The 26,485-nt window shown below is 43.1% G+C and overlaps 2 protein-coding genes across 3 annotated transcripts in view; one reads left to right on the forward strand and one right to left on the reverse strand.

Annotated features, from left to right (window-relative positions):
* Positions 1-19,242, reverse strand: part of ASB3 (ankyrin repeat and SOCS box containing 3) — a 248,972-nt gene extending 229,730 nt beyond the window's left edge. Inside the window, exons 1-3 of one of the 2 annotated variants that reach the window (XM_073628560.1) lie at positions 19,147-19,242; positions 8,155-8,356; positions 432-590 (exon numbers count right to left, since the gene is read on the reverse strand). In XM_073628560.1, the coding sequence (XP_073484661.1) occupies positions 432-590; positions 8,155-8,350 (355 nt within the window). In that variant the 5' untranslated portion in view covers positions 8,351-8,356; positions 19,147-19,242. Of the gene's footprint in view, positions 1-431; positions 591-8,154; positions 8,357-18,926 lie in introns of both variants that reach the window. The other variant, XM_073628559.1, reaches the window with a different exon arrangement.
* Positions 19,243-19,270: 28 nt separating this feature from the next.
* Positions 19,271-26,485, forward strand: part of CHAC2 (ChaC glutathione specific gamma-glutamylcyclotransferase 2) — a 48,861-nt gene continuing 41,646 nt past the window's right edge. The window contains exon 1 of the mRNA XM_073628561.1: positions 19,271-19,510. Coding sequence (XP_073484662.1) covers positions 19,376-19,510 — 135 coding nt within the window. The 5' untranslated portion in view covers positions 19,271-19,375. The remainder of the gene's footprint in view (positions 19,511-26,485) is intronic.

Genomic DNA, 26,485 nt, shown 5'->3' on the forward strand with positions numbered 1-26,485 from the left:
TCTGTAGCTGCAGGCACAGTGGAGTAATGAATCCTCAAAGCTCATTGCAGAAGAACTAAAGTTGTTCCAGTCGTCCTCTCAGAAACTCTCCTCACCCTGCACCCTGATCGATGTCTCCCCCTAGTAAAAACACCTTCTCCACAGTTCACAAACACTGGCTCGGTCCACACTGCTGCAACCCCATCGTTGTGCGATTTACAGTGTGACTTTCAATGCGATTTTAGGAGTTTGGGGCACACAAGCCGCATGGAAATCGCATCAAAGTAGTGCAGGAAATGTAAAATTTGCTGCAACTTGAGTCGCATTGATTGGAACAGCCGCAATTGAAATAAATGGTTTTCAATTGTCACACGACTTTATGCATCAAGAGTCGCATGCAAAGTTGCATCACAGTGGGGACTGGGGCTTAAGTTTTAGCGTTATTTTCTTACCTAAGAAAAGTGGCGTTGTTTCGTCATTGGTCAAATCGCTTGGATCAGCGCCAGCTCGAAGGAGAAGTTTAGCGCACTGTACGCTTCCACGCTTGGCTGCAAGATGCAGCGCGGTTTCACCTTCAAATGTTTTTGATTTGACATATGACTTGGATGGAGCTATGGGGAGGAAAAATGTGCATTATTAGTATGGTGCAAATGCAAATACACAACAGTCACAACACGCTATTCCCAAACGCTGCGATCGGGGGGTGGATTATATGGACATTTATCCTTAACCGCTTGCTGACCGTATAACCTAGATATATGGCGGCAAGGCGGCTTGGCTGCGCCAGATCACGAACCTAGTACTTGATCTGTCACTTCCAGGTAAGGGACGCGCACGCCGCCGGCAACCCGGCTGTGCTGTGATTGAACACAGCAGATGTCGATCACCGGGTGCCGGCCAATGGATTACCGCCAGCACCCGGCGATCGTCATGAATTTACACAGGACAGCCCTGCCTATGTAAACAAGGCAGAGCCCTGTCCTGTCAGTGGGTAAGTAATAAGATTTTCTTTCCCCACAAAGCAGGGAATAAAATCCATTACTTCCCTTAGTAAAAGCACCTAACACAGTACACCAAAAGACTGGTTAGGCACACATTTAACCCTTTGATCGCCCCTGATGGTTAGGAAAAAGGGGGTATATAACCATATACCAGGAGTGTGGGACTTTGTATGAAGCATATGACAGCCCAGAGAATAGTAGGGTGAATAATGGAATTTGATTGCACATTGCATTATACATACATATTCAAATTAGCACAGGTAATATTGACATACAAAAGTAATAACACTATTGAGCACAGTTCATAATACATATGCTGATAGCAATAAAAGTGTGTATGAATCACAATGATGGTTCTACATTGGTAATAACTTGGTCATATCAAATAGTAAAAATATTTGGTGGAAATATTTAAAATTCCCATGTTCACCACAGAATAAGGTGTATGCCATTGATAAGAAAGGATATAGTCTGCAGGACCCGGACTGTCTGTGGGGCTTCGCCATTACTCCTTCAGCAGGCCCTACCTGAGTAAGTAGGTCTTGGTTATGGTGGTTCCAATTGTACCCCTAAACCTTGCCCTTATAGGTTTACTGGTTTCCATTTTTTCAAAAAAATTTTTATATAATTTTATAATTTCTCAATTTTATAGAAACTACACGCCCCTGCTCCTGACGAGTGGCAGAAGCCACGAAACATGTAGAGCATCTGATTGTCGTGTTTCCACTAGTGTTACAAGAACCTCAAGTTATTATGTATTTTGTACCCCCACAGGCTAGTGAGACCATAGGTCCTGCAGACTATATCCTTTCTTATCAATGGCATACAAATTCCCAAAATGTGTCAAAAGTGTCAGTCAGTGTCCAGTTTGTCCACCACGATATCACAGTCCCGCTATATGGGACCTAATATGTAGCAGAATACATACTGGCCTAAATTTGCGAAGAAATTAGATTTTATACCTTTTATTATTGGATATGTTTTATAGCAGAAAGTAAAAAATATATTTTTTTTTTTTCAAAATTATCGGTCTTTTTTTGTTTATAGGGCAAAAAATAAAACCCGCAGAGGTGATCAAATACCACCAAAAGAAAAGCTCTATTTGTGGGAAAAAGCGCATCAATTTTATTTGGGAACAGTGTTGCACAACCGCGCAATTATCAGTTAAAGTAACGCAGAGTCGCGTCGCAAAAAATTTCCTGGTCACGAAAGGGGGGGGGGGGTAAAATCATCTGGAGGGCAAATGGTTAAATATCAAGTTACGCTGACCCTTTATGTCACAATATCACCCTGATTAACTGTGCAGGTGTTATACTCTCTTTGGTCTTAAAGTAGAACTATAGGCAAAACTTTTTTTTAAATTTTGGATAAAGTAAGGTAGGGTTATTATAACTAGGGTTGTACTGATACCATGTTTTTAAGACTGAGTATAAGTACCAATACTTTTTTTCAAGTACTCGCCGATACCAATACTTTTTTTTCATGTCACGTGACAGTGTCAGTAGTTTTTTTATTTATTTCTTTTTTTACAATTTTTTAAATTATTTTTTTACAATTTATTAATTTTTTTGTTTTTTTGTTTTTTACAATGCTTTCTTTTCTTGGGGGAGTGGATGGTGTTAGTGCTTTTTTATTTTATTTATTTATTTTTTTGACAATTTTACCTTTTAAATATTTATTAAAATTTTTTTTTTTTTATCAGCCCTGTTGGGGGGGGGCTTTGGTGAGATATCAGGGGTCTAAACAGACCCCTGACATCTCCCCTTTGAGACAGAGAAAGGGACTGAGGACAGAGATTATCCAGTCCTTTTCTCTGCAGCCTCAGCTGCAGAGAAAAGAGACAGAGGCTCCTCTCCATTCATAAGCTGAGAAATCGTAAACAGTTTACTCTGCTCAGTTATGAATGGACAATCAGTGATCACTGTGCATTCATAAAAGGAAGGAGCTTGTAAATGACAGATTTACCAGCTCCTTCCTCCGCTCTCCATCCTGACAGATCCGGGGGGGGCGGAGGAGAACAGTGGGGGACCGGAGGAGCACAGAGGACATGGAGGGGGACCAGAGGAGCACACACAGAAGGACACAGAGGAGGACACATGGGACAGACGGGGATGATCGGTGTGGCGGTGGGGGGTGTTACAAGCAAAGATCTCCCTGTATAGATTTCAATAAAGCAGCAGAAAGCTGCGGGAGGAAGAGGAGGAGAAGCGGCTGTCAGCTGCTTTATTGAAATCTATACAGGGAGACTGGTGCTTGTAACTCCCCCCACCGCCACAATGATCACCCCTGACTACCCAGGTTTTGGGTCAAGTATCGGAGCATTTGCATGAGTACGTGTTACATAGTAGAGGAGGTTGAAAAAAGACACAAGTCCATCAAGTCCAACCCATGTGTGTGATTATATGTCAGTATTACATTGTATATCCCTGTATGTTGTGGTCGTAAATAAAATAAAAAAATAAAGTTTTGTCTTCAGTTATCCTTTAAGCATGTGGAGATGGAGGAATCCATGGATAGGAAGTATCTTCCCAGCGATCTCCGTGTGTCACGGAGCTTAACTACACAGACCGCAGTAACAATGTCCCGCCTCCTGTGACAGATGGCACACTGATCAAATGGTGGGACACTGAATCAGTGTGACGTGATTACAGGAGGCGGGACATCGTTACTGTCACCCGGGCAATTCAAATGCAGCTCTGTGCCACACAGAGATCGCCGCTCTGATTCGGGAACTGGCAGGCTCCATGATGGGCACTGGAAGGATGCAGGACGGGCACAGGCGGGCTGCATCTGAGGGGCACACGCGGGCTGCATCTGAGAGGCACTGGTGAGGCTGCATTTGACAGGCACTGGTGAGGCTGCATTGATCTCCTGTACCATGTCCGTAGTCTCTGACCATCTCCTGCATCATATCTGCTAAAGGTGCACCGCATGGAAATTTTGCTAATGCTATTAGCAATGTGTTATATAAAAATGTATACATTTTATTTAAAATGTATAAAAATATTTTTTTTAAACAGTCATTTTCGGCCTAGTGTATTTTTCATTTTCGGTATCGGTTTCAGCACCAAAAATCAATTTTTTACTGTGTGTTTTGCAGCATTTGCCTCTTGTTTTTATTTACATGGCAAAATGTGTGTTTGCTTCTCTGTTTGGTGTGCCGTTAACAATTAATGGCACGGAAAGTGCAACTAGTAATTTTAAATAAACATGGCCATACACTATGCAATCTGATTGTATATTGTGTATTTAGTGAGAAAAGTGATCACTGATTGATTGCATTTCATTTTAAAAACGTGCAGCTGGTCAACTCCTTCCTGTGTCATGACCTACAGTCTGATCAGGAAGAAAGACATTACTAATGGAAACATGGATTAGGACAAGAAAAGGAAGTGACTGTAGATTTAAAGGGGTTGTAAACCCTCGTGTTTTTTTCAAAACACCTGGCAGTCACCGACCCCCAGCTCCCCCCCCCCCCAATTTTAATTACCTGAGCCCCTTCATCTCCTTGACGGGGACGCGCTGTCCCTCTCACCACGGGGTCCCGGCTCTTTATTGGATAGATTGATTGCAGCGCAGCCATTGGCTCCCGCTGCTGTCAATCAAATCCAACGACGCCTGCGCCGAGGGGCAGGGCCGAGTCCAGAATTCGTGTCTATGGAAGCAAATGCTGGACTCAGGAGCATGCCCGCAAGGTAACCCCCTCGGGAAACCGCTTCTCCTAGGGGGTAATCTGATGCGGGGAGGAGCCGCTGAGAGACCTCAGAAGAGGATGTTCGGGGCCACTCTGTGCAAAATGAGCTGCACAGTGGAGGTAAGTATGATATGTTTGTTATTTTAAAAAAATCAAAAACGATCCTTTACAATCACTTTAATGGAAAGCTTTGATATTTTTGCAAAAAAAGTACATGTATGCTATATTGGTGCATAGGGGAGCTGGAATTTAGAAAAAAAAAAAAAAAAAGTGTACAAAAGGTGAACTTACCCTTTAACCACTTCCCGCCCGGCCTATAGCAGATTGACGGCCAGGAAGTGGTTCTGTTATCCTGACTGGGCGTCATATAACTTCCAGCAGGATAACATGCCCGGGCGCGCATTGCGGCGATCGTGAGTGCGGCGTGTCAGTCTGACACCCCGCATCTCCGATCATGATAAGAAGCCTCTGTCAGAGGCTTCTTACCACGTGATCAGCTGTGACCATACACAGATGATCATCGCGTGAACAAGGAAGTGCCAGTAAACGGCATTCCTCGGTTTGCGCTGACAGGGAGAGCCGATCAGTGGCTCTCCCTGTCACAGGGGGGGGGTCTGTGCTGATAATCAGCACATTGATTATCAGCACAGACCCCTCAAATGTAACATTCACCTGCCAATCAGTACCCAGAAGTGCCACAACAATAAAGTGTGCCAGTGCCCACCACAGTGCCAATCACTGCCCACCAGTGCCAATCACTGCCCAGCAGTAACACCTGTCAGTACTTCTCAGTACCTAATCATCAGTGCTGCCCATCAGTGCCACCTGTCAGTGCCAATCAATACCGCCTATCAGTGCCAATCAGTGCCCATCAATTCTACATATCAGTGCCAACTCATCAGTGCCAACTCATCAGTGCCCACCAGTGCCGCCTCATCAGTGCCGCCTCATCAGTGCCCATCAGTGAAGGGGAAAACAAAATTTTATGAAAGAAACTAAAAAAAAATCTTTTTTTTTTCAAAAATGTTGGTCTTTTTTAGTTTCTTTAGCAAAAGATAAAAACTGCAGAGGTGATCAAATACCACCAAAAGAAATCTCTCTTTGTGGGAAGAAAATGATAAAAATTTAGTTTGGGTACAGTGTTGTATGACCGCGCAATTGTTATTCAAAGTGTCACAGCGCTGAAAGCTGAAAATTGTCCTGGGCAGGAAGGGGGGAAAGTGCCCGATATTGAAGTGGTTAAGGTAAGAAACCTTGAGCCTTAGTGCCGGTTCACACTAGACGCGGCACGACTTGCAGGTCGCCTCACCGAGGCGACCTGCACACGACTGCCGGGGCGACTTGCAAGACGACTTCTGTATAGAAGTCTATGCAAGTCGCCCCCAAAGTAGTACAGGAACCTTCCTTCTAAGTCGGAGCGACTTGTGTCGCTCCGATTAGAACGGTTCCATTGTACAGAACGGGAGGCGACTTGTCAGGCGGCTAGGTCGCCTGACAAGTCGCCCCCGTGTGAACCGAGCCTTAAAGTGATTGTAAAGCTTTGTTTTTTATTTTTTTTTTAAATAACAAACATGTCATACTTACCTCCATTGTGCAGTTCATTTTGCAGAGTGGCCCCCCAATCCTCGACTTCTGGGGTCCCCTGGCGGCGTTGGTAGCTCCTCCCCGCATCGTATAACCCCCTAGGAGAAGTGCTCTCCCAGGGGGTTACCTTGCGGGCGCGCTCCTGAGTCCAGCATTCGGTGCCAAATGTAGGACTCGGCCCCGCCCACCGCAACATTGGATTTGATTGACAGCAGCGGGAGCCAATGGCTGCGATCAATCTTTACTATCAAGAGCTGAGAACCCCAGGCAGAGAGAAGAGCGCGTCTCCGTCAGGGGAATACAGAACTCAGGTGAGTGAAACGAGGGGGCTGGTCAGTGACAGAAGTTTTTTCACCTTAATGCATAGGATGCATTAAGGTGAAAAACATGAAGGTTTACAACCCCTTTAATCGCTTGTGGACCAGCCGCCGCAGTTTCACTGTGGCAGGTTGGCTCCGCTGCGCAAAATCATGTTATTGTACATGATCTTGCGAGGCCTGGATAGCAGGTGCCCGCTGCAAGCTCCGTGAGTTCAACCACGGGTCCCGCAGACTCGATGTCCGTGGGGATACCTACGATCATCTCACGGAGAGGAAGAACGGGGAAATGCTAATGTAAACAAGCATTTCCCCGTTCTGCCTAGTGACAGCACACTGATCACCGCTCCCTGGAGCGGGAGCAGTGATCAGTGTCGTGTCATACATAGCCCCCCCCCCCCCTCAGTTAGAATCACTCCCTAGAATAAACTTACCCCCTGCAACGCTCCCTCCTGGTTAATCCCTTCACTGCCAGTCACATTTACACAGTAATCAGTGCATTTTTAATCGCACTGATCTCTGTATAAATGTGAATGGTCCCAAAATAGCGCCAAAAGAGTCCAATCTGTCCACCATAATGTTGCAGTCATGATAAAAATCTCTGATCGCCGCCATTACTAGTAAAAAAAAAAAAAAATATTAATAAAAATGCCATAAATCTATCCCCTATTTTGTACACACTATAACTTTTGCGCAAACCAATCAATATACGCTTATTACGATTTTTTTAACAAAAATATCTAGAAGAATATGTATCGGCCTAAACCGAGGAAAAAAAAAAAATTTTATATATCTTTTTTGGGGATATTTATTATAGCAAAAAGTAAAAAAATAATGCGTTTTTTTCAAAATTGTCGCTATTTTTTTGTTTATAGAGCAAAAAATAAAAACCGCAGAGGTGATCAAATACCACCAAAAGAAGGCTCTATTTGTGGGGAAAAAAGGACGTCAATTTTGTTTGGGAGCAACGTCGCACGACCGCGCAATTGTCAGTTAAAGTGACGCAGTGCCAAATCGCAAAACGTGCTCTGGTCTTTGGCCAGCCAAATGGTCCGGGGCTTAAGTGGTTAAACACCACTTTAAAAAAAAAAATACAAATTGTTCTGGGAATGGCGGCACCGCTGAGCAAGCAGCCCCCTGTGGTTACCATGCAGAAGGGAAGGCACTTGGCACAGGACCCAGAAGATCACTGCTATCACTGTAGTAGCGCTAACTACTACAACTATTTTTAGCTTCAGGTAGGGGCTGGACCAATGCAACAACAAAAAAAAAAAAAAAATATATATATATATATATATATATATATATATATATATATATATATATATATATATATATATATATATATATATATATATATATATATAAAAATCATAAAGTTTGACTTTAAAACTGCATGTAGCTGTTTGACTAGAGCTCCGCTTTAACCGAGGAAAAAAAGAAGAGCAACTTCCCTAATGCAGAATAAGTCCATTAAAATAAAAATGTTCCACCAAAAGTAGCACACACAGCAAACAATAAGAAAAGCCTTAAAATGTACATAACAGGCCTATTAATAAGGCTTTATTATTTGCCCTACCTGAGCTAATTAGCAGCTGTAAACACTGAGCCGAGCTGGAAAAAGCCGCTTCATGGATCGGCATCCATCCTCTGTTATCAGGCACATCCACGCTGCATCCTTTTTTAATTAGGTTCCTCAAGGATTTTATATCACCTCTGCGAGCCACATGTCCGACAGAAGAACATCTATCAGTATACGCCTCTGAGAAATCCATTTCCACCTGTACACAAGACAGAAGTTCAATAACTAAAATGCCAGAGCCGAGCGGCCAGTTAACTTTTCTCAGCTTTTAACAATATTGTGGATGAAAAAGAACAGGAAGAGACGTGAGGGATTTAAAGTGATTGTAAAGATTCGCTTTTTAAAAAAAATTAAAAAATAACAAACATATCATACTTACCTCCACTGTGCAGTTTGTTTTGCACACAGTGGCCCCGAACACCGTCCCTCGGCGGCTCCTCCTCTTATCAGATAAGTCCCTAGGAGAAGCGCTCTCACGGGGGGTTACCTTACAGGGGCACTCCCGAGTCCAGCATTTGCGCCCATAGACACAGAATGCCGGACTCGCCCCCCCCCCCACGTCATTGGATTTGATTGACAGCAGCGGGAGCCAATAGCTGCGCTGCTATCAATCTATCCAATCAAGAGCCAGGAAACCGTGGGACGACGGGGACACGCCAATGGAAATCCGGGGCTCAGGTAAGTAAAACGCCAGGGGGGGGGGGCTAGGGGGCCGGGGACTGCAAGGTGCTTTTTCACCTTAATGCATAGGATGCATTGAAAAAACACAAACCTTTACAACCCCTTTAACGGTTCGAACCTCGGCCGGTTGTTGCTGAACCAGTAGAGATTTGAACCGTGTATGGCGTCAAAGGAAGACCAGTCAGGCACTTGTGCTCACTCTGTGCTCTGGCACTCTCTGTTACCTTACCAGGGCTCCTGAGCCAGAGGTGTAAGGGAAGCCAACCTCTGCACATCAGGCTCCATCACTGGAGTACAGGCAGGCTGTGCTAACAAGTAGAATGCAAAAGGACTGTATATACACTATTAGAGGATATATACTGTATACACTATTAGAGGAGATATACTGTATACACTATTAGAGGAGATATACTGTATACAGTATTAGAGGAGATATACTGTATATACACCATTAGAGGAGATATACTGTATATACTATTAGAGGAGATATACTATATACACTATTAGAGGAGATATACTATATACACTATTAGAGGAGATATACTGTATATACACTATTAGAGGAGACATACTGTATACAATATTAGAGGAGATATACTGTACATACACACTATTAGAGGAGATATACTGTATATACACTATTAGAGGAGATATACTGTATATACACACTATTAGAGGAGATATACTGTATATACACTATTAGAGGAGATATACTGTATATACGCTATTAGAGGAGATATACTGTATATACACACTATTAGAGGAGATATACTGTATACACACTATTAGAGGAGATATACTGTATATACACTATTAGAGGAGATATACTGTATATACACTATTAGAGGCGATATACTGTATATACACTATTAGAGGAGATATACTGTATATACGCTATTAGAGGAGATATAGTGCATATACTATTAGAGGAGATATACTATATACACTATTAGAGGAGATATACTGTACATACTATTAGAGGAGATATACTGTATATACTATTAAAGGGTGAATCTGGTAAATATCATCAGACTCAGAGATCTAATTTTTTTTATTAAAAAAAAAAAAACAAAACAATATCTTCCTTCAAAAAAAAAAAAAAATGTCATTTTGAGAACATTTGTTCGATTTTCTAATCGTTAGTGGGGATCAAATCGACGTTCATTTTCAACCACAGTGATGGGAAAATTTGAAAATAATAGAAAACTTCTTGATCAAAGGAATTTTCAGGCAGTGTATGTGGCTTTCATTCAGAAATTACATTCATTTTAAAAACAGAATGTTAAAAACAAGTGAAAATTTCAAACAACATTCTTTCATTCAGCGAATGTACAAAGATTTTTCGTCTGAATATTCTCGTCTGAAAATGGATGGGTGTGGCCAGCATAAGGCTCAGTGCACACCTATGCAGTTTGCTTTTGATCTATCTCTGCTGTGCGTTTTGATTTTTGCACACATTATTTTGCTGCGATTTGCGTTTTTGCATTTTTTTTTGGCCAATTTGTTGTTGGGCATATTAAGAAAAAAAAAAAAAAACACAACTTGCTGCAAAAACACATTACATGCTTTTCTGCAGCTTCTCCATTGAAGGATATTGAACCAAAAAAGCACCGTTTTGTGTGAACACGTCCCATAGGAAACCATGTAAATAAGCTGTAGTGCATTTCTGCAAAAAGCACCAAAAAAAAACACATAGATGTGAACCAGGTCTAAGACGTTTAGTTACATAATGGGGTTATAAAAAACGAAAATTAGCCCTTTATAGTACAAAAAAAAAAAAAAGCAGATAATCACTACTGTAAGGGGTTCATTTTTGTACTGTAGAGCTGTGAAAGTATTATTTACAGTAGCGATTATTTTGCTCTTTTTGTACTATAAAGGGCTCATTTTAGTTTTTTTTTAACCCCATTATGTTACTGGCCGATTAATCGATTATGAAAATAGTAATTGATTAATCTCATAATCTATTAGTTGTTGATTAATCGATTAGTTGTTTCAGCCCTACTGACCTGTACAAATAAAAGATGTCAGTACTTACCTCTTCTGAAGTCACTCCGGTCCGGTCACATGATCAGCTGCCAACAGCGTCTTCAGCATAGAGGAGGTGACAATAGGTGCCCCATAGTCAGCCTTTAAGTGATGTCATCTCCCATCTCAGATGTCATCTCCCAGGCATTCGCAGCATTGTCGGTAATCTCTCCTCTACATCAAAGCTGGTGCTGGAGAGGTCATGTGACTGGACCGGAGCAACTTCAGAATAGGTAAGTATAGGCACCCAGCTAGCGGCCGAAGAAGGGGTTAAATGCGCCCCTGAAGCGATGTTGCTGAAACGCTTTGCAGGCGCTTCGGCAGCGGTGCGCATTCATTTCAATGGGCAGGAGTGGTGGAGGAGTGGTATACACCGCTCCAAAGATGCTGCTTGCCGGACTTTTTTTTAACATCCTGCCAGCGCAACGCCTCAGTGTGAAAGCACTCGAGCTTTCACACAGACTGTAGGGGAGCCGTTTTACAGTCGCTATTTTTAGCCCAAAAGCACCTGAAAAACGCCCCAGTGGGAAAGGGGTCTAACTGTTAGATTTTATGAGATGAAGGGAAAAAAAAAAAAAAAATCGGCCTAATATATCGGCCCAAAAAAGTCGGCATCATATATCGGCCACCGCGATTTCTAAAATATTGGCTTTGGCATTGGCTAGAGAAAAACCCATATCGGTCGACCTCTACTCCTGACCCCTATATACAGGGGGTCCCCGACTTACGAACATCCGACTTACGAACGACCCCTACTTACGAACGGGGCCCGAGTGACGTCACCGCGGCCTTGTCCGGCCTAGTGAAGCCTCCAGGATCCCCGGTCTTTCCTACAAGCGCTGCCCCGCGGAGGTGCACCACGGCCGGCCTGCCTGGACACACCATCTATCCATCTCCCTGCTGTGCCATCAGGTGAGCAGTCCGGCAGTACTGTAATATGCTTAATATATGCACAATATGCAGTGTACTGTACCTGTTCCTCCTGTCCCTGCCCCCATGTAGAGTGAGAGGGGAGAGCTGTGCTCCTCCCCTCTCAGCTATGACAGAAAATCTAGCAGTGCTAGGAGGTGACAGGGTCAATAAAGGGAACCTGTCACCTCCAATTGCTTTCACACAGGGAATTGTTTTCTCCTGTGTGATAGCAATAAAGTTAAGTGAAAAAAAATTGATAAAAAAATAAAATTAAAAAAAATAAGAAATACAGTATTAAATTAAATTAAAAAAAAATAACAAAGTAATTAAAAAAAGTAAAGAATAATTAAAATAAAAAAAATGATACTGTCTGTATCCTCATTAGATGGATTTAATCTCACTTCCTGACTCTGAGACTGGATTTGCACTTAAAAAAGGTACTGTTCCGACTTACAAACAAATTCGACTTAAGAACAAACCTACAGTCCCTATCTCGTTCGTAACCCGGGGACCCCCTGTACTATATTACTAGCACCTGACCCCTGCACTCTGCGTTGCTTGCACCTGACCCCTGCACTCTGCGTTGCTTGCAACTGACCCCTGCACTCTGCGTTGCTTGCAACTGACCCCTGCACTCTGCGTTGCTTGCAACTGACCCCTGCACTCTGCGTTGCTTGCAACTGACCCCTGCACTCTGCGTTGCTTGCAACTGACCCCTGCACTCTGCGTTGCTTGCAACTGACCCCTACATATTATGTTACTTGCATCTGACCCCTACATACTATGTTACATGCATCTGACCCCTGCATACAGTGTTACTTGCACCTGACCCCTGCACACTGTGTTACTTGCACCTGACCCGTGCACACTGTGTTACTTGCACCTGACCCCTGCACACTGTGTTACTTGCACCTGTCCGCTGCACACTGTGTTACTTACTCCTGACCCCTACATACTATGTTACTTGCATCTGACCCCTGCACACTATGTTACGTGCATCTGACCCCTGCATACAGTGTTACTTGCACACTGTTACTTGCACCTGACCCCTGCACACTGTTACTTGCACCTGACCCCTGCACACTGTTACTTGCAGCTGACCCTTGCACACTGTTACTTGCACCTGACCCCTGCACACTGTTACTTGCACCTGACCCTTGCACACTGTTACTTGCACCTGACCCCTGCACACTGTTACTTGCACCTGACCCTTGCACACTGTTACTTGCACCTGACCCTTGCACACTGTTACTTGCACCTGACCCTTGCACACTGTTACTTGCACCTGACCCTTGCACACTGTTACTTGCACCTGACCCTTGCACACTGTTACTTGCACCTTACCCTTGCACACTGTTACTTGCACCTTACCCCTGCACACTGTGTTACTTACTCCTGACCCCTACATACTATGTTACTTGCATCTGACCCCTGCACTCTGTGTTAATTACTCCTGACCCCTGCACACTGTGATACTTACTCCTGACCCCTGCATACTGGGTTACTTACAGTGCAATTCGGAAAGTATTGTTATTAACATTTAACATTTTGTTATGTTACAGCCTTATTCCAAAATTGATTAAATTCATTTATTTCCTCACAATTCTACAAACCATACCCCACAATGACAACGTGAAAGGAGTTCGTTTGAAATATTTGCACATTTTTGTAAAATAAAACACAAAAAAAATCCAATGTACATAAGAATTCACAGCCTTTGCCACGACACTCAAAATTGAGCTCAGGTCCATCCTGTTCCCACTGATCATCCTTGAGATGTTTCTCCAACGTGATTGGAGTCCTACCTGTGGTAAATTCAGTTGATTGGACACGATTTGGAAAGTCACACACCTGTCTATATAAGGTCCCACAGTTAACAGTGCATGTCAGAGCACAAACCAAGCCATGAAGTCCAAGGTATTGTCTGTAGACCTTAGGCCCCTTTCACACTGAGGCACTTCTAAACTACAGTAAAACACTGAGCGCTTTTGAAGAGCTTTCCATTAATTTCAATGGAGAGGGGCGTTTTTTCTCCGCCCTTCCAGCGTACTGCTCCAGCATTCATTGATTTTAATGGAAATAGTTTTTCATGAGCTTTTAAGGCGCTTTTTGTTTAGCTTGAAAGCACCTCCGTGTGAAAGGGGTCTTGGAGACAAAATTGTATCAAGGCACGGAAAAATGTCTGCAGCATTGAAGGTCCAAATGAGCACGGTGGCCTAAACATCTGTAAACGGAAGAAGTTTGGAACCACCAGGACTCTCCTAGAGTGGGCCCCCCGGCCAAACTGAGCGATCGGGAGAGAAGGGCCTTAGTCAGGGAGGTGACCAAGAACCTGATGGTCACTCTGACAGAGCTCCAGTATTTCTCTGTGGAGAGAGGAGAACCTTCCAGAAGAACAACCATCTCTGCAGCACTCCACCAATCAGGCCTGTATGGTAGAGTGGCCAGACGGAAGTCACTCCTCAGTAAAAGGCACATGACAGCCCATCTAGAGTTTGCCAAAAGTCACCTGAAGGACTCTCAGACCATGAGAAATAAAATTCAAAACAAAGATTGAAGTCTTTGGCCTGAATGGTAATCTTCATGTTTGAGGGAAACCAGGTACCGCTCATCACCTGGTCAATACCATCCCTACAGTGAAGCATGGTGGTGGCGGCATCATGCTGTAGGGATGTTTATCAGCGGCAGAAACTGGGAGACTAGTCAGGATCGAGGGAAAGATGGATGCAGCAATGTACAGAGACAGCCTTGATGAAAACCTGCTCCAGAGTGCTCTGGAACTCAGACTGGGGCAAAGTTTCATCTTCCAACAGGACAACGACCCTAAGCACACAGCCAAGATATCAATGGAGTGGCTATAGGACAACTCTGTGAATGTCCTTGAGTGGCCCAGCCAGAGCCCAGATTTGAACCCGATTGAACGTCTATGGAGAGATCTGAAAATGGTTGTGCGCCGACGCTCCTCATCCAACCTGATGGAGCTTGAGAGGTCCTGCAGGGAAGAATGGGAGAAACTGCTTAAAAATAGGTGTGCCCAGCTTGTAGCATCATACTCAAAAATACTTGAGGCTGTAATTGGTGCCAAAGGAGCTTCAAAGTATTGAGCGAAGGCTGTGAATACTTATGTAGGGCTGCAACTAACGATTATTTTCATAATCGATTAGTTAGCTGATTATGGTTTTGATTAATCAGTTAATAACCTTAAAAAAAAGTGTGGTGTATAATTTAGTTAATATATAAAGTTTTAAAAAAAAGTCAATTTATTCTTAAATATCTCTATGCAGTGGAAAATATAAATAACCAACTACCGGTATATGGTTAGGGAGCAAAATCTCTAATCCACTCTGAGAATAACAGACAGAAGAGATATACTGTATATACTATTAGAGGAGATATATACTGTATATACTATTAGAAGAGATATACTGTATATACTATTAGAGGAGATATACTATATACACTATTAGAGGAGATATATACTGTATATACTATTAGAAGAGATATACTGTATATACTATTAGAGGAGATATATACTGTATATACTATTAGAGGAGATATACTGTATATACTATTAGAGGAGATATACTGTATACACTATTAGAGGAGATATACTGTATATACTATTAGAGGAGATATATACTGTATATACCATTAGAGGAGATATATACTATTAGAGGAGATATACTGTATATACTATTAGAAGAGATATACTGTATACACTATTAGAGGAGATATACTGTATATACTATTAGAGGAGATATATACTGTATATACTATTAGAGGAGATATATACTGTATATACTATTAGAGGAGATATATACTGTATATACCATTAGAGGAGATATATACTGTATATACCATTAGAGGAGATATATACTGTATATACCATTAGAGGAGATATATACTGTATATACTATTAGAGGAGATATATACTATTAGAGGAGTTATATACTGTATACACTATTAGAGGAGATATATACTGTATATACTATTAGAGGAGATATACTGTATACACTATTAGAGGAGATATACTGTATATACTATTAGAAGAGATATACTGTATATACACTATTAGAGGAGATATACTGTATAGTATGTAAGAGCCAGGAACCCGTGGAGAGAGGGACGACGGGGACACGCCAACGGAAATCTGGGGCTCAGGTAAGTAAAACGGGGGGGGGGGGCTAGGGGGCCGGGGACTGCAAGGTTCTTTTTCACCTTAATGCATAGGATGCATTAAGGTGAAAAAACACAAACCTTTACAACCCCTTTAACGGTTTGAATCTCGGCCGGTTCCTGCTGAACCAGTAGAGATTTGAACCGTGTATGGCGTCAAAGGAAGACCGGTCAGGCACTCGTGCTCACTCTGTGCTCTGGCACTCTCTGTTACCTTACCAGGGCTCCTGAGCCAGAGGTGTAAGGGAAGCCAACCTCTGCATGTCAGGCTCCTCCACTGGAGTACAGGCAGGCTGTGCTCCCAAGTAGAATGCAAAGGACTGTATATACACTATTAGAGGATATATACTGTATACACTATTAGAGGAGATATACTGTATACACTATTAGAGGAGATATACTGTATATACTATTAGAGGAGATATACTGTATACACTATTAGAGGAGATATACTGTATATACTATTAGAGGAGATATACTGTATATACACCATTAAAGGGGACATACTGTATATACTATAATGCCCCGTACACACGGTCGGATTTTCCGATGGAAAATGTCCGATCGGAGCGTGTTGTCGGAAATTCCGACCGTGTGTGGGCTCCATCACGCATTTTCCATCGGATTTTCCGACACACAAAGTTGGAGAGCAGGAGATAAAATTTTCCGACAACAAAATCCGTTGTTGGAAATTCCGATCGTGTGTACACAAATCCGACGCACAAAGTGCCACGCATGCTCAGAATAAATAAAGAGATGAAAGCTATTGGCCACTGCCCCGTTTATAGTCCCGACGTACGTGTTTTACATCACCGCGTTTAGAACGATCGGATTTTCCGACAACTTTGTGCGACCGTGTGTAGACAAAACAAGTTTGAGCCAACATCCGTCGGAAAAAATCCTAGGATTTTGTTGTCGGAATGTCCGAACAAAGTCCGACCGTGTGTACGCCCTATTAGAGGAGATATACTGTATATACTATTAGAGGAGATATACTGTATATACACTATTAGAGGAGATATACTGTATATACTATTAGAGGAGATATATACTGTATATACTATTAGAGGAGATATACTGTATATACTATTAGAAGAGATACTGTATACACTATTAGAGGAGATATACTGTATATACTATTAGAGGAGATATACTGTATATACTATTAGATGAGATATATACTGTATATACCATTAGAGGAGATATATACTGTATATACCATTAGAGGAGATATATACTATTAGAGGAGTTATATACTGTATACACTATTAGAGGAGATATATACTGTATATACTATTAGAAGAGATATACTGTATATACTATTAGATGAGATATATACTGTATATACCATTAGAGGAGATATATACTGTATATACCATTAGAGGAGATATATACTATTAGAGGAGTTATATACTGTATACACTATTAGAGGAGATATATACTGTATATACTATTAGAAGAGATATACTGTATATACACTATTAGAGGGAGAATCTGGTAAATATCATCAGACTCAGAGATCACATTTTTTTAATTAAAAAACAAACAATGACTTCCTTCAAAAAAAGTGTAATTTTAAGAACGTTTGTTTGATTTTCTAATCGTTAGTGGGGGTCAAATCGACATTCATTTTCAACCACAGTGATGGGAAAATTTGGAAATAATAGAAAACTTCTTTGTCAAAGGAATTTTCAGACAGTGGATGTGGTTTTCGTTCAGAAATGACATTCATTTTAACCACTTCAGCCCCGGACCATTTGGCTGGCCAAAGACCAGAGCACTTTTTGCGATTCGGCACTGTGTCACTTTAACTGACAATTGCGCGGTCGTGCGACGTGGCTCCCAAACAAAATTGACGTCCTTTTTTCCCCACAAATAGAGCTTTCTTTTGGTGGTATTTGATCGCCTCCGAGGTTTTTATTTTTTGCGCTATAAACCAAAAATTAGCGTCAATTTTGAAAAAAATGCATTATTTTTTACTTTTTGCTATAATAAATATCCCCAAAAAAATATATAAAAACATTTTTTTTTCCTCACTTTAGGCCGATATGTATTCTTCTACATATTTTTGGTAAAAAAAAAAAAAAATCGCAATAAGCGTATATGGATTGGTTGGCGCAAAAGTTATAGCATCTACAGAATAGGGGATAGATTTATGGCATTTTTATTAATATTTTTTTTTTTTTTACTAGTAATGGCGGCGATTAGCGATTTTTATCGTGACTGCAACATTATGGCGGACAGATTGGACACTATTGGCGCGATTTTGGGACCATTCACATTTATACAGCAATCAGTGCAATTAAAAAGCAATTCATTTAGTTCCAAACTCGTTTTTTAACGAATTTTGACAAATTCGTTAATTCCCGAATTTTTTAATTTCGAATTTCCGAAATTTCTGAATTTCGAAAATTCGGAAAGTCGAAAATTCGGAAAGTCGAAAATTCGGAAAGTCGAAAATTCGGAAAGTCGAAAATTCTGAAAGTCGAAAATTCTGAAAGTCGAAAATTCTGAAACTCAAAAAAATTCGGAATTCAAAAACTCGAAAATCCGAATTTTCAGATTTCCAAAAAAAGCAAAAAAAGAATGAAACGAAAACAAATTGTCAGTGCACGTCTACTGTCTGTGATACTTTGTTTATCTTTGCACTGATTGGTCTTTTCTGTGGGAACTTTACGCGCTCTTCTCTCATTGGTCAGAACGGACAGCTGCGCTCTCATTGCTCAGAAACGGACAGCTGCGCTCTCATTGGTCAGAAACGGACAGCTGCGCTCTCATTGGTCAGAAAAGGACAGCTGCGCTCTCATTGGTCAGAAAAGGACAGCTGCGCTCTCATTGGTCAGAAAAGGACAGCTGCGCTCTCATTGGTCAGCACGGAGGGTCTCAGGTACACCGGTAGCACTATGTGGCGATGTACTGAGGCGGATATCTGGCGTTTAGTTCACTTGTTTCCCATAAGAAGGTGAACTCACCCTTTAATAAACACACACAGGGGGCGGGTTGTCAGTCTCAGGTCCTGACACGCCCACACACCGGACCGGCGCCGCTCCGTTTACTATTCCGGTCGGCAGCTCTGACGTCACCAGCACGGGCCCGTCCACCGACCGATCACATCTCCCGCGCCGCGCTTCTCACGTCTACTTCAGTCACGTGGACCACCAGGCCACGCCCCCGCCTGGACCGCTCACTCACCCGCAGCAGTTCTCTTCTTTTGTCTCTTATGTTCCAGTCTCTTATGTATAAAGTTCATCCAAAAGAAAAAAAAAAGTGCTCGGCGTTTCTACTACATGTCCCGTGATGCTTTGCCGGCGCAGTCCAATCAGCGGGAGGGAAGAGGCGGAGGGGCGGGGTTTGGTGGCAGGCGAGGGCGCAGACACCGGTGTGTGTCAGTGCGAGTAGTGGGGCTGTCATCGTCATCATCATGTGGGTGTTCGGCTACGGCTCGCTCATCTGGAAGGTGGACTTCCCCTACGAGGAGAAGCTGGTGGGCTACATCACCTGCTACAGCCGGAGGTTCTGGCAGGGCAGCACCGACCACCGGGGGGTCCCCGGGAAGGTGAGATGTGTGTGTGTGTCCTGGGGGGGTGGTCTGACCCATCCCGCTCCTCCCCCTCCTGTCATCTGTGACATTAGGATCTTCTTCTCTTAGAGGACTTTTCCTTTCAATGGATCTCATAGTCTTAAAGGGACACGTGCCCTAAAAAAACACCCAAAATACGAGAAACTCCAGAAGACCGACTCCATCGCCGTTCACGTTTAGCGAAGCGTGACAGCGCTCAACCACAAGGGTGAAATTGGTGGAATTACACGTTTTCCGCCCCAACTGGATCTCAACCGGAGCATCCAAATTTGCACCAAATAAGTGGTTTTAGTGTGTTTTTATGCGTTTTGAGCCTCATCTCCTCTTCCTAGGAACATGAAGGACTCATGGAAGAGTGCCCATGCTGGAGGTAGAGACTTTTAGCTGCCTAGGTAGGGCCCGCAAGATCCTCTATGGTTCCAGTCATGGCCATTACAGAAACTTCTATGGCCCCGGTGTTGGCCCATATAATAACCTCCATGACACAAGTAATGCCCAATAAGAGGCCCTCTACGGCACAAGTGATGGCCTTTACAAGAACATTTTGTGGCCCCAGTGATAGTTCCATGGCTGTGGTAATGGCTATCTTCTGGTGGCCATTACAAGAGAAACTCCGTGACCTCAGTGGTGGCCATTACAAGAGAAACTCCGTGACCTCAGTGATGGTCATGACTAAAAACTCTGTGACCTCCGTGATGGCCATTACGAGAACCCTTCGTGATGGCCATTACGAGAACCCTCCGTGATGGCCATTACGAGAACCCTCCGTGATGGCCATTACGAGAACCCTCCGTGATGGCCATTACGAGAACCCTCCGTGATGGCCATTACGAGAACCCTCCGTGATGGCCATTACGAGAACCCTCCGTGATGGCCATTACGAGAACCCTCCGTGATGGCCATTACGAGAACCCTCCGTGATGGCCATTACGAGAACCCTCCGTGATGGCCATTACGAGAACCCTCCGTGATGGCCATTACGAGAACCCTCCGTGATGGCCATTACGAGAACCCTCCGTGATGGCCATTACGAGAACCCTCCGTGATGGCCATTACGAGAACCCTCCGTGATGGCCATTACGAGAACCCTCCGTGATGGCCATTACGAGAACCTCTGTGGCTTGGGTATGATCTTTATAAGAACCTAGACGTCTCCGGTGATGGCCATTAGGGGAACTACCCACATGAAATTTTTAATGACATCCCAGTTTTAGTCTGTAGGGTTCAATATTGAGTTGGCCCAACCTTTGCAGCTAGAACAGCTACAACCCTTCTAGGAAGGCTGTCCACAAGGTTTAGGAGTGTATCTATGGGAATGTTTGACCATTCTTCCAGAAGTGCATTTGTGAGGTCATGCGCTGATGTAGGACGAGAAGGCCTGGCTCGCAGTCTGCACTCTAATTCAAAGGTGTTCTATCAGGTTGAGGTCAGGACTCTGTGCAGGCCAATCAAATTCCTCCACCCCAAACTCGCTCATCCATGTCTTTATGGACCTTGCTTTGTGCTCTGGTGCGCAGTCATGTTGGAACAGAAAGGGGCCATCCCGAAAATGTTCCCACAAAGTTGGGAGCATGAAATTGTCTAATTGTCTTAGTATGCTGATGCTAGAGCTGCACGATTCTGTATAAAATGAGAATCGCAATTCTTTTTGCTTAGAATAAAGATCACGATTCTGAACTTTTTTTTATTTTAAAGATTTACTACCCATGAACCAGTGGCAGCTTGGGAAGTTTTAGGATGGGGGGCGCCAGACCCCGCCCTTCCTTTTTGACCCCCCCCACTTGGTGAAATGGGCGTGGTTTCAGCAGAATAGTGGGCGTGGCTCTAAGGTGGTGTGGCTAGCATCTGAGATGAACGAGGGATGGAGGGACAGCAGGCCCAGGTCCTACACAACAATAGAAATATGTGTATTCTAGAAAGTTTAACAATCAGCAGATAAAGATATTCCAAACACCTGGTGATAACACTTCAATCATCCCGGCACCATGGTTGCTATGGTGTCAGGATGATTGAAGCGCATTATTTCTATTATTACATTGTAATATAAAATGAAATCCTTCAACTCACCATAATGCAGAATCAGTGGGAGCCCTGAGCGTGTCACTAGCCACGTCACCTGCCACCAGATGCCATCAGGTGTCCCCAGCGGAGTCCGTGCTTACATGCAGCCTGTGTCTCACCAAATGCAGCCTTGCCAGTGTCACATTGAACCAATCCCCCCCCCCCCCCGTTCTCCGTGGGAGCACAGCGGTACTTACCTTGCTGTGTGGTGTCCTCTCCTACTGTGTGGACACTGGCAGATGGGATGGAGGAGTCCACTCCTCTCATACTTCCTGTTTCCTCTCTCATGGGAGAGAGAAAACAGGAAGTGACATCAAACCAAGATGTCAATCAAACCACCCGGCCGTAGTAATAGATACTATTCTTCGGAAAGCGCCGCAAGGTAGGATAAAAGCCTGCAAATGAAGCGCTGTGTCTGCAATCTTGTGATTGCATAGACGTGGCGCTTCCCATAAGTGCACTGTGTCTGGCGTCCAAACACAGTGCACTTAAGGACCTTTTTTTTGTATTTTAAAGGGCCAGTATTAAACTTTTTTTTTTACTGCCTGGAGGGGGGGGGTGGCGCCCATGCACCCACTATAGACGGGCCTCCACTGGCCTGAACATTAGGCTATCTAACAAGATGGCAATAAAATAAGACCTAATACTCTCTGCTTCAATCAAATGTAAAGAAATGTCATGAAAAATAATATAATGTGTAAAGAAATAAAAAAAAAAAAAAAAAAAAAAGACCATTACGTTATATTAGGGACTTTTTTTTTAGTATTTTCTGATACTGATACCTACTGCAACTTTATGGTTCATAATTCAGCTGTCGGCAATGGTACAAAGGATTAAAAAGTTATTTTGCATATTAAAATTAAATTAAAATTATATTAAAATATAATTAAAATTTCTTTTTTTTTCTTTTTTTTGCGCTTTTTTTCAATGTGAAACATGTAAATATATGTTAAAGGTGTAAAAATATTAATGAACAAAGCAAACAAAAAATGGGTTTAATTATTAATAGTTTATAAATAAAAATTATTAAAAAATAATAATAATTTAAATGGAGGAGAATAAGAAGTTAATAAGGCTGATTAGAGTAAATTAAGGGCTAATAAGGGGTTAAATAGAGGAACAATTTAATAAAAAGGAGAAAAAAAAAAAGATTTTATTTTTTTTACTTGACAAGGTTGCTTTAGGCTGGGTTCACACCAGTATGAGTTGAATGTGGGTTTCTCCGCATCCAATTTTCATGTCAGGAGATTGTGACCGGCTGTCTATGGAGCCGGTTCACATCTCCAGAGCGGCTCCGGGGCGAATTGCACAGGGGTCCTGAGCCTTTTCTGGTCCGAATTCAGCCAAAAATTTGGGCTGAAATCGGACCTGAAACGGTGAATGGAGACTCACCGAACTCCTGCTGTGAGCCGCTCCGTGCTTCAGTGTGAACTCAGCCTTAAAGCGGGGTTCCACCCAAATTTTGAACAATATCTGTATGTATTCTCTTCCTTGCCTAGATGCTGACATGCCGTTTAAAAAAATTTAAATCGCCGTAATTACCTTTTATTTTTCTATTCTTCTTTGCACTTCCTGGTTCTCCTCCCGTGGGAGTAGGCGTGTTTCTAGCCTCTCCCAGACTCCGCACAGTCTCCTGGGAGCTAGTCTCAGGCTTCCCAGGATGCCACTGAACATGTGCGGGAACGAGCGGTGAATGCTGGGAGCACAGCATTCACCACATCCAGGAAATAAATGCTTGTGGGCTTCAAATGCCCACAATGAAGATGGAAACCACCTGCAGTGAATAATATAAGTTATTCTTTCCGACGAAATCTGACACAGGCGGACATATTACACACAATATGTGAGTATGTAATGCTGAGAAGAAAAGTTTGTGAATGAACAAAAAAAAAAAAAAACAATAGATAGGTGGACCCCCGCTTTAAAGCGAAGTTCCACCCATTTAAAAGTCAGCAACTACAAAAAGTGTAGCTACTGACTTTTAATAAACAGACACTCGCCTGTCCCAAACGTGGCATGTCTGGGTCGCCAGTGCTTAAAGCGGAAGTTCCATTTTTTTTTTTTTTTTTTTTTTTTTTTTTTTTTTTTAGTGGAACCCCACTTTAAACTGACTCAATTAGCACACTGAAGTTCATTGCTTTGATCTGTAAATAAATGAACAGATACAATGTTTCGTTTTTATCTTTCAGGCTGCCCAACATTGTTGATAAACATTGCTGGCTGCTTTTTTTTTTTTTTTTTTTTGACAGCAGTGAGCAAGGGGAACCGCTCTGCACTTCTTACAAGAATCATGGAGATTCTGGATTAGGATTGTGTGTGTGTGTGTGTGTGTGTGTGTGTGTGTGGGGTGGAATCGAGATCACGATCTCTTAACAATCATGCAGCTTTAGCTGATGTCTTAAGAGTTCCCTTCACGGGAACGAATCCCCAAATTGTTCCCACAAAGTTCAAAGCATGAAATTGTCCAAAATGTCTTGGTATGCTGTCACCTTTACGAGTTCCCTTCACTGGAACTAAGGGGCCAACCCGTGAAAAACAACCCCACACCATAATCCCCCCTCCACCAAATGATCGGGACCAGTACACAATGCAAGGCCCATAAAGACATGGATGAGCGAGCTTGGGGTGGAGGAACTTGACTGGCCTGCACAGAGTCGTGACCTCAACCCGATAGAACATCTTTGGGATGAATTAGAGCCGAGGCTGCAAGCCAGGCCTTCTCAACCAACATCTGTGCCTGACTGTGTGTGGCATATTGATTGATTAGGTTGTCAACTGTATATCACCTATTAGGACAGATTAATTGGTAAAAAAATAATTTACTGAATCATTTATTGCCTCCAATAGGCTAATCATAGACTACTAGACCTTCTCAGTAGGTAGCACACATCTGCTCCTGGATAATTACATATTAGAAGACTTGGACCTTCCATTATTTTCTCCCTATGCCAACTATTGGGTTGTGTGAGCCTGGAAGAGCACAATGTCCCTGAAAATGATTTCCAAATGTTGACAATAATGAGTATCGGCCTCTGTAGTCAGCAGGGTCACAGGGGCCATTGTGGAGGTGACCCTGGCTGCTCTTTACTGTTCTATGGGCTTTATGCTTCCTACACCTGGCCCCATTGTGGCTGTTTATGACCTGTGCCTCTATGTGAGGGACACCAGTGATCAAAGCTGGCCATAGACCACAAGATGTACATGACTTGATCTGGTGATCATTGAACGTTAGTTGCAATTGTCCCCCTGGACTTGAGATCCACTTGGGGGCTATGAATTGATTGTATTCTGTGGATAAATTAGCAATCCAATTATGAGTCTGCGCAGATCCAGGTAGGTAGACACTGCTTGTATGATTTAGGTAGACTAACATTATGGAGCATTTGCTATTGTTTTCATAGTCTCTGACAATCTGAGCTTTCGTTCTGCATGAGCATGTCTGATTGTATTGTTGCCGTGTCATCCAAGGGCTTGTTCAGGTGGTTGGTACAAGGGAGTGCTCAGCGCACGTTGGTATTTACCACTGAGCACCCTCCAAACAGTGCAGAGAAGTGAAATGATCCGAGTGTTTAGGTTCCACTTTGCATTGTTTGCTGACACAAATTTACAGAGCTCTAACTGTGGATGCCCTCTGAATTTCATGTGACAAGGTGACAATACAGGAGCACAGGTGGGAGACAGAGACACAACATTTGTCACGTTGTAACAGGAAGTACCTGAACAAAGACCTTTAAAGCGGTGTTCCACCCGCAAATATTAAAGTCAGCAGCTACAAACACTGTAGCTGCTGACTTCTAATAAGGACACTTACCTGTCCAGTGAGCCCGCGCTGTCGGTTCCCCGAGTGCGCCTGCACCCGATCCGTCCATCGGATCGGGTGCAGGCGCCGCCAATTTAACTAAGGGAAACTGCAGCTTCACTGCCTGTTTCTTACTGCGCGAGCCGCGCGGCGCTTTCTGAATGGCCTGCTGTCTTCTGGGATACACAAAGGTCCCAGAAGACAGCGGGGGGGCTTGCCATACAAAAGGAAATTACGTCCTGCGCCGCGGACCAGAAGTACAGGCTGTACTTCATAAAAAGGTACGATAGAAGAAGAAATTTTTTTTTTTTTTTGTTTAATATCCAAAAACGAGGGGTGGAGAGGTGGTCTTTCGTTTAAGACCACCTTTCAAAAGTGGGTGGAACTCCGCTTTAATGGCAAGATCTTTCATCATATCTCCCTCACTTTACACTCCTTGTCCTCCTGCGCAACCAATACTTCCCTCTTTTAACCCAGCTAATATAGAGGAAGTTACTAAACTTTTTTCTAATGCCCACCTAACCTCCTGCCCCCTGGACTCTGTTCCTTCTCAAATACTACAGTCACCATCTGACTCTATCCTACACTCTTTAACTCATATCTTCAACCTCTCACTCTCTACTGGCATCTTCCCCAACCCTCTAAATAATGCGCTAATCACTCCCATACCAAAAAAGGCCTCACTGGACCCCGCCAGTCTTAACAACCTGCGACCCATCTCTTTACTCCCTTTGCCTCCAAACTCCTTGAACGTTTAGTCTACAACCAATTTAAGAGACCACCTCATTGAGAATAACCTTCTTTTGCCCACAGCACGCCACAGAAACTGCTCTCCTAAAACTCACAAACGACTTACTAACAGCCAAAACCATCAGTCATTATTCTGTACTCTTACTCTTGGACTTTTCAAATGCCTTTGATACAGTTGACCTCCTCGTCCATCTCCTCCTCCATCTCACCGCACCTTCAGTGTCACTTACAGCTCCACTTCCTCCTTTCCAACTCCTCTTACCGTTGGGGTCCCCCAAGGTTCTGTCCTTGGACCTCTATTCTCGATCTACAGGTCCTCCCTGGGTCAGCTGATAGCCTCC

The sequence above is a fragment of the Aquarana catesbeiana genome, linkage group LG04, assembly GCF_042186555.1.
Source record: "Aquarana catesbeiana isolate 2022-GZ linkage group LG04, ASM4218655v1, whole genome shotgun sequence".
NCBI classification, from domain to species: Eukaryota; Metazoa; Chordata; class Amphibia; order Anura; family Ranidae; genus Aquarana; species Aquarana catesbeiana.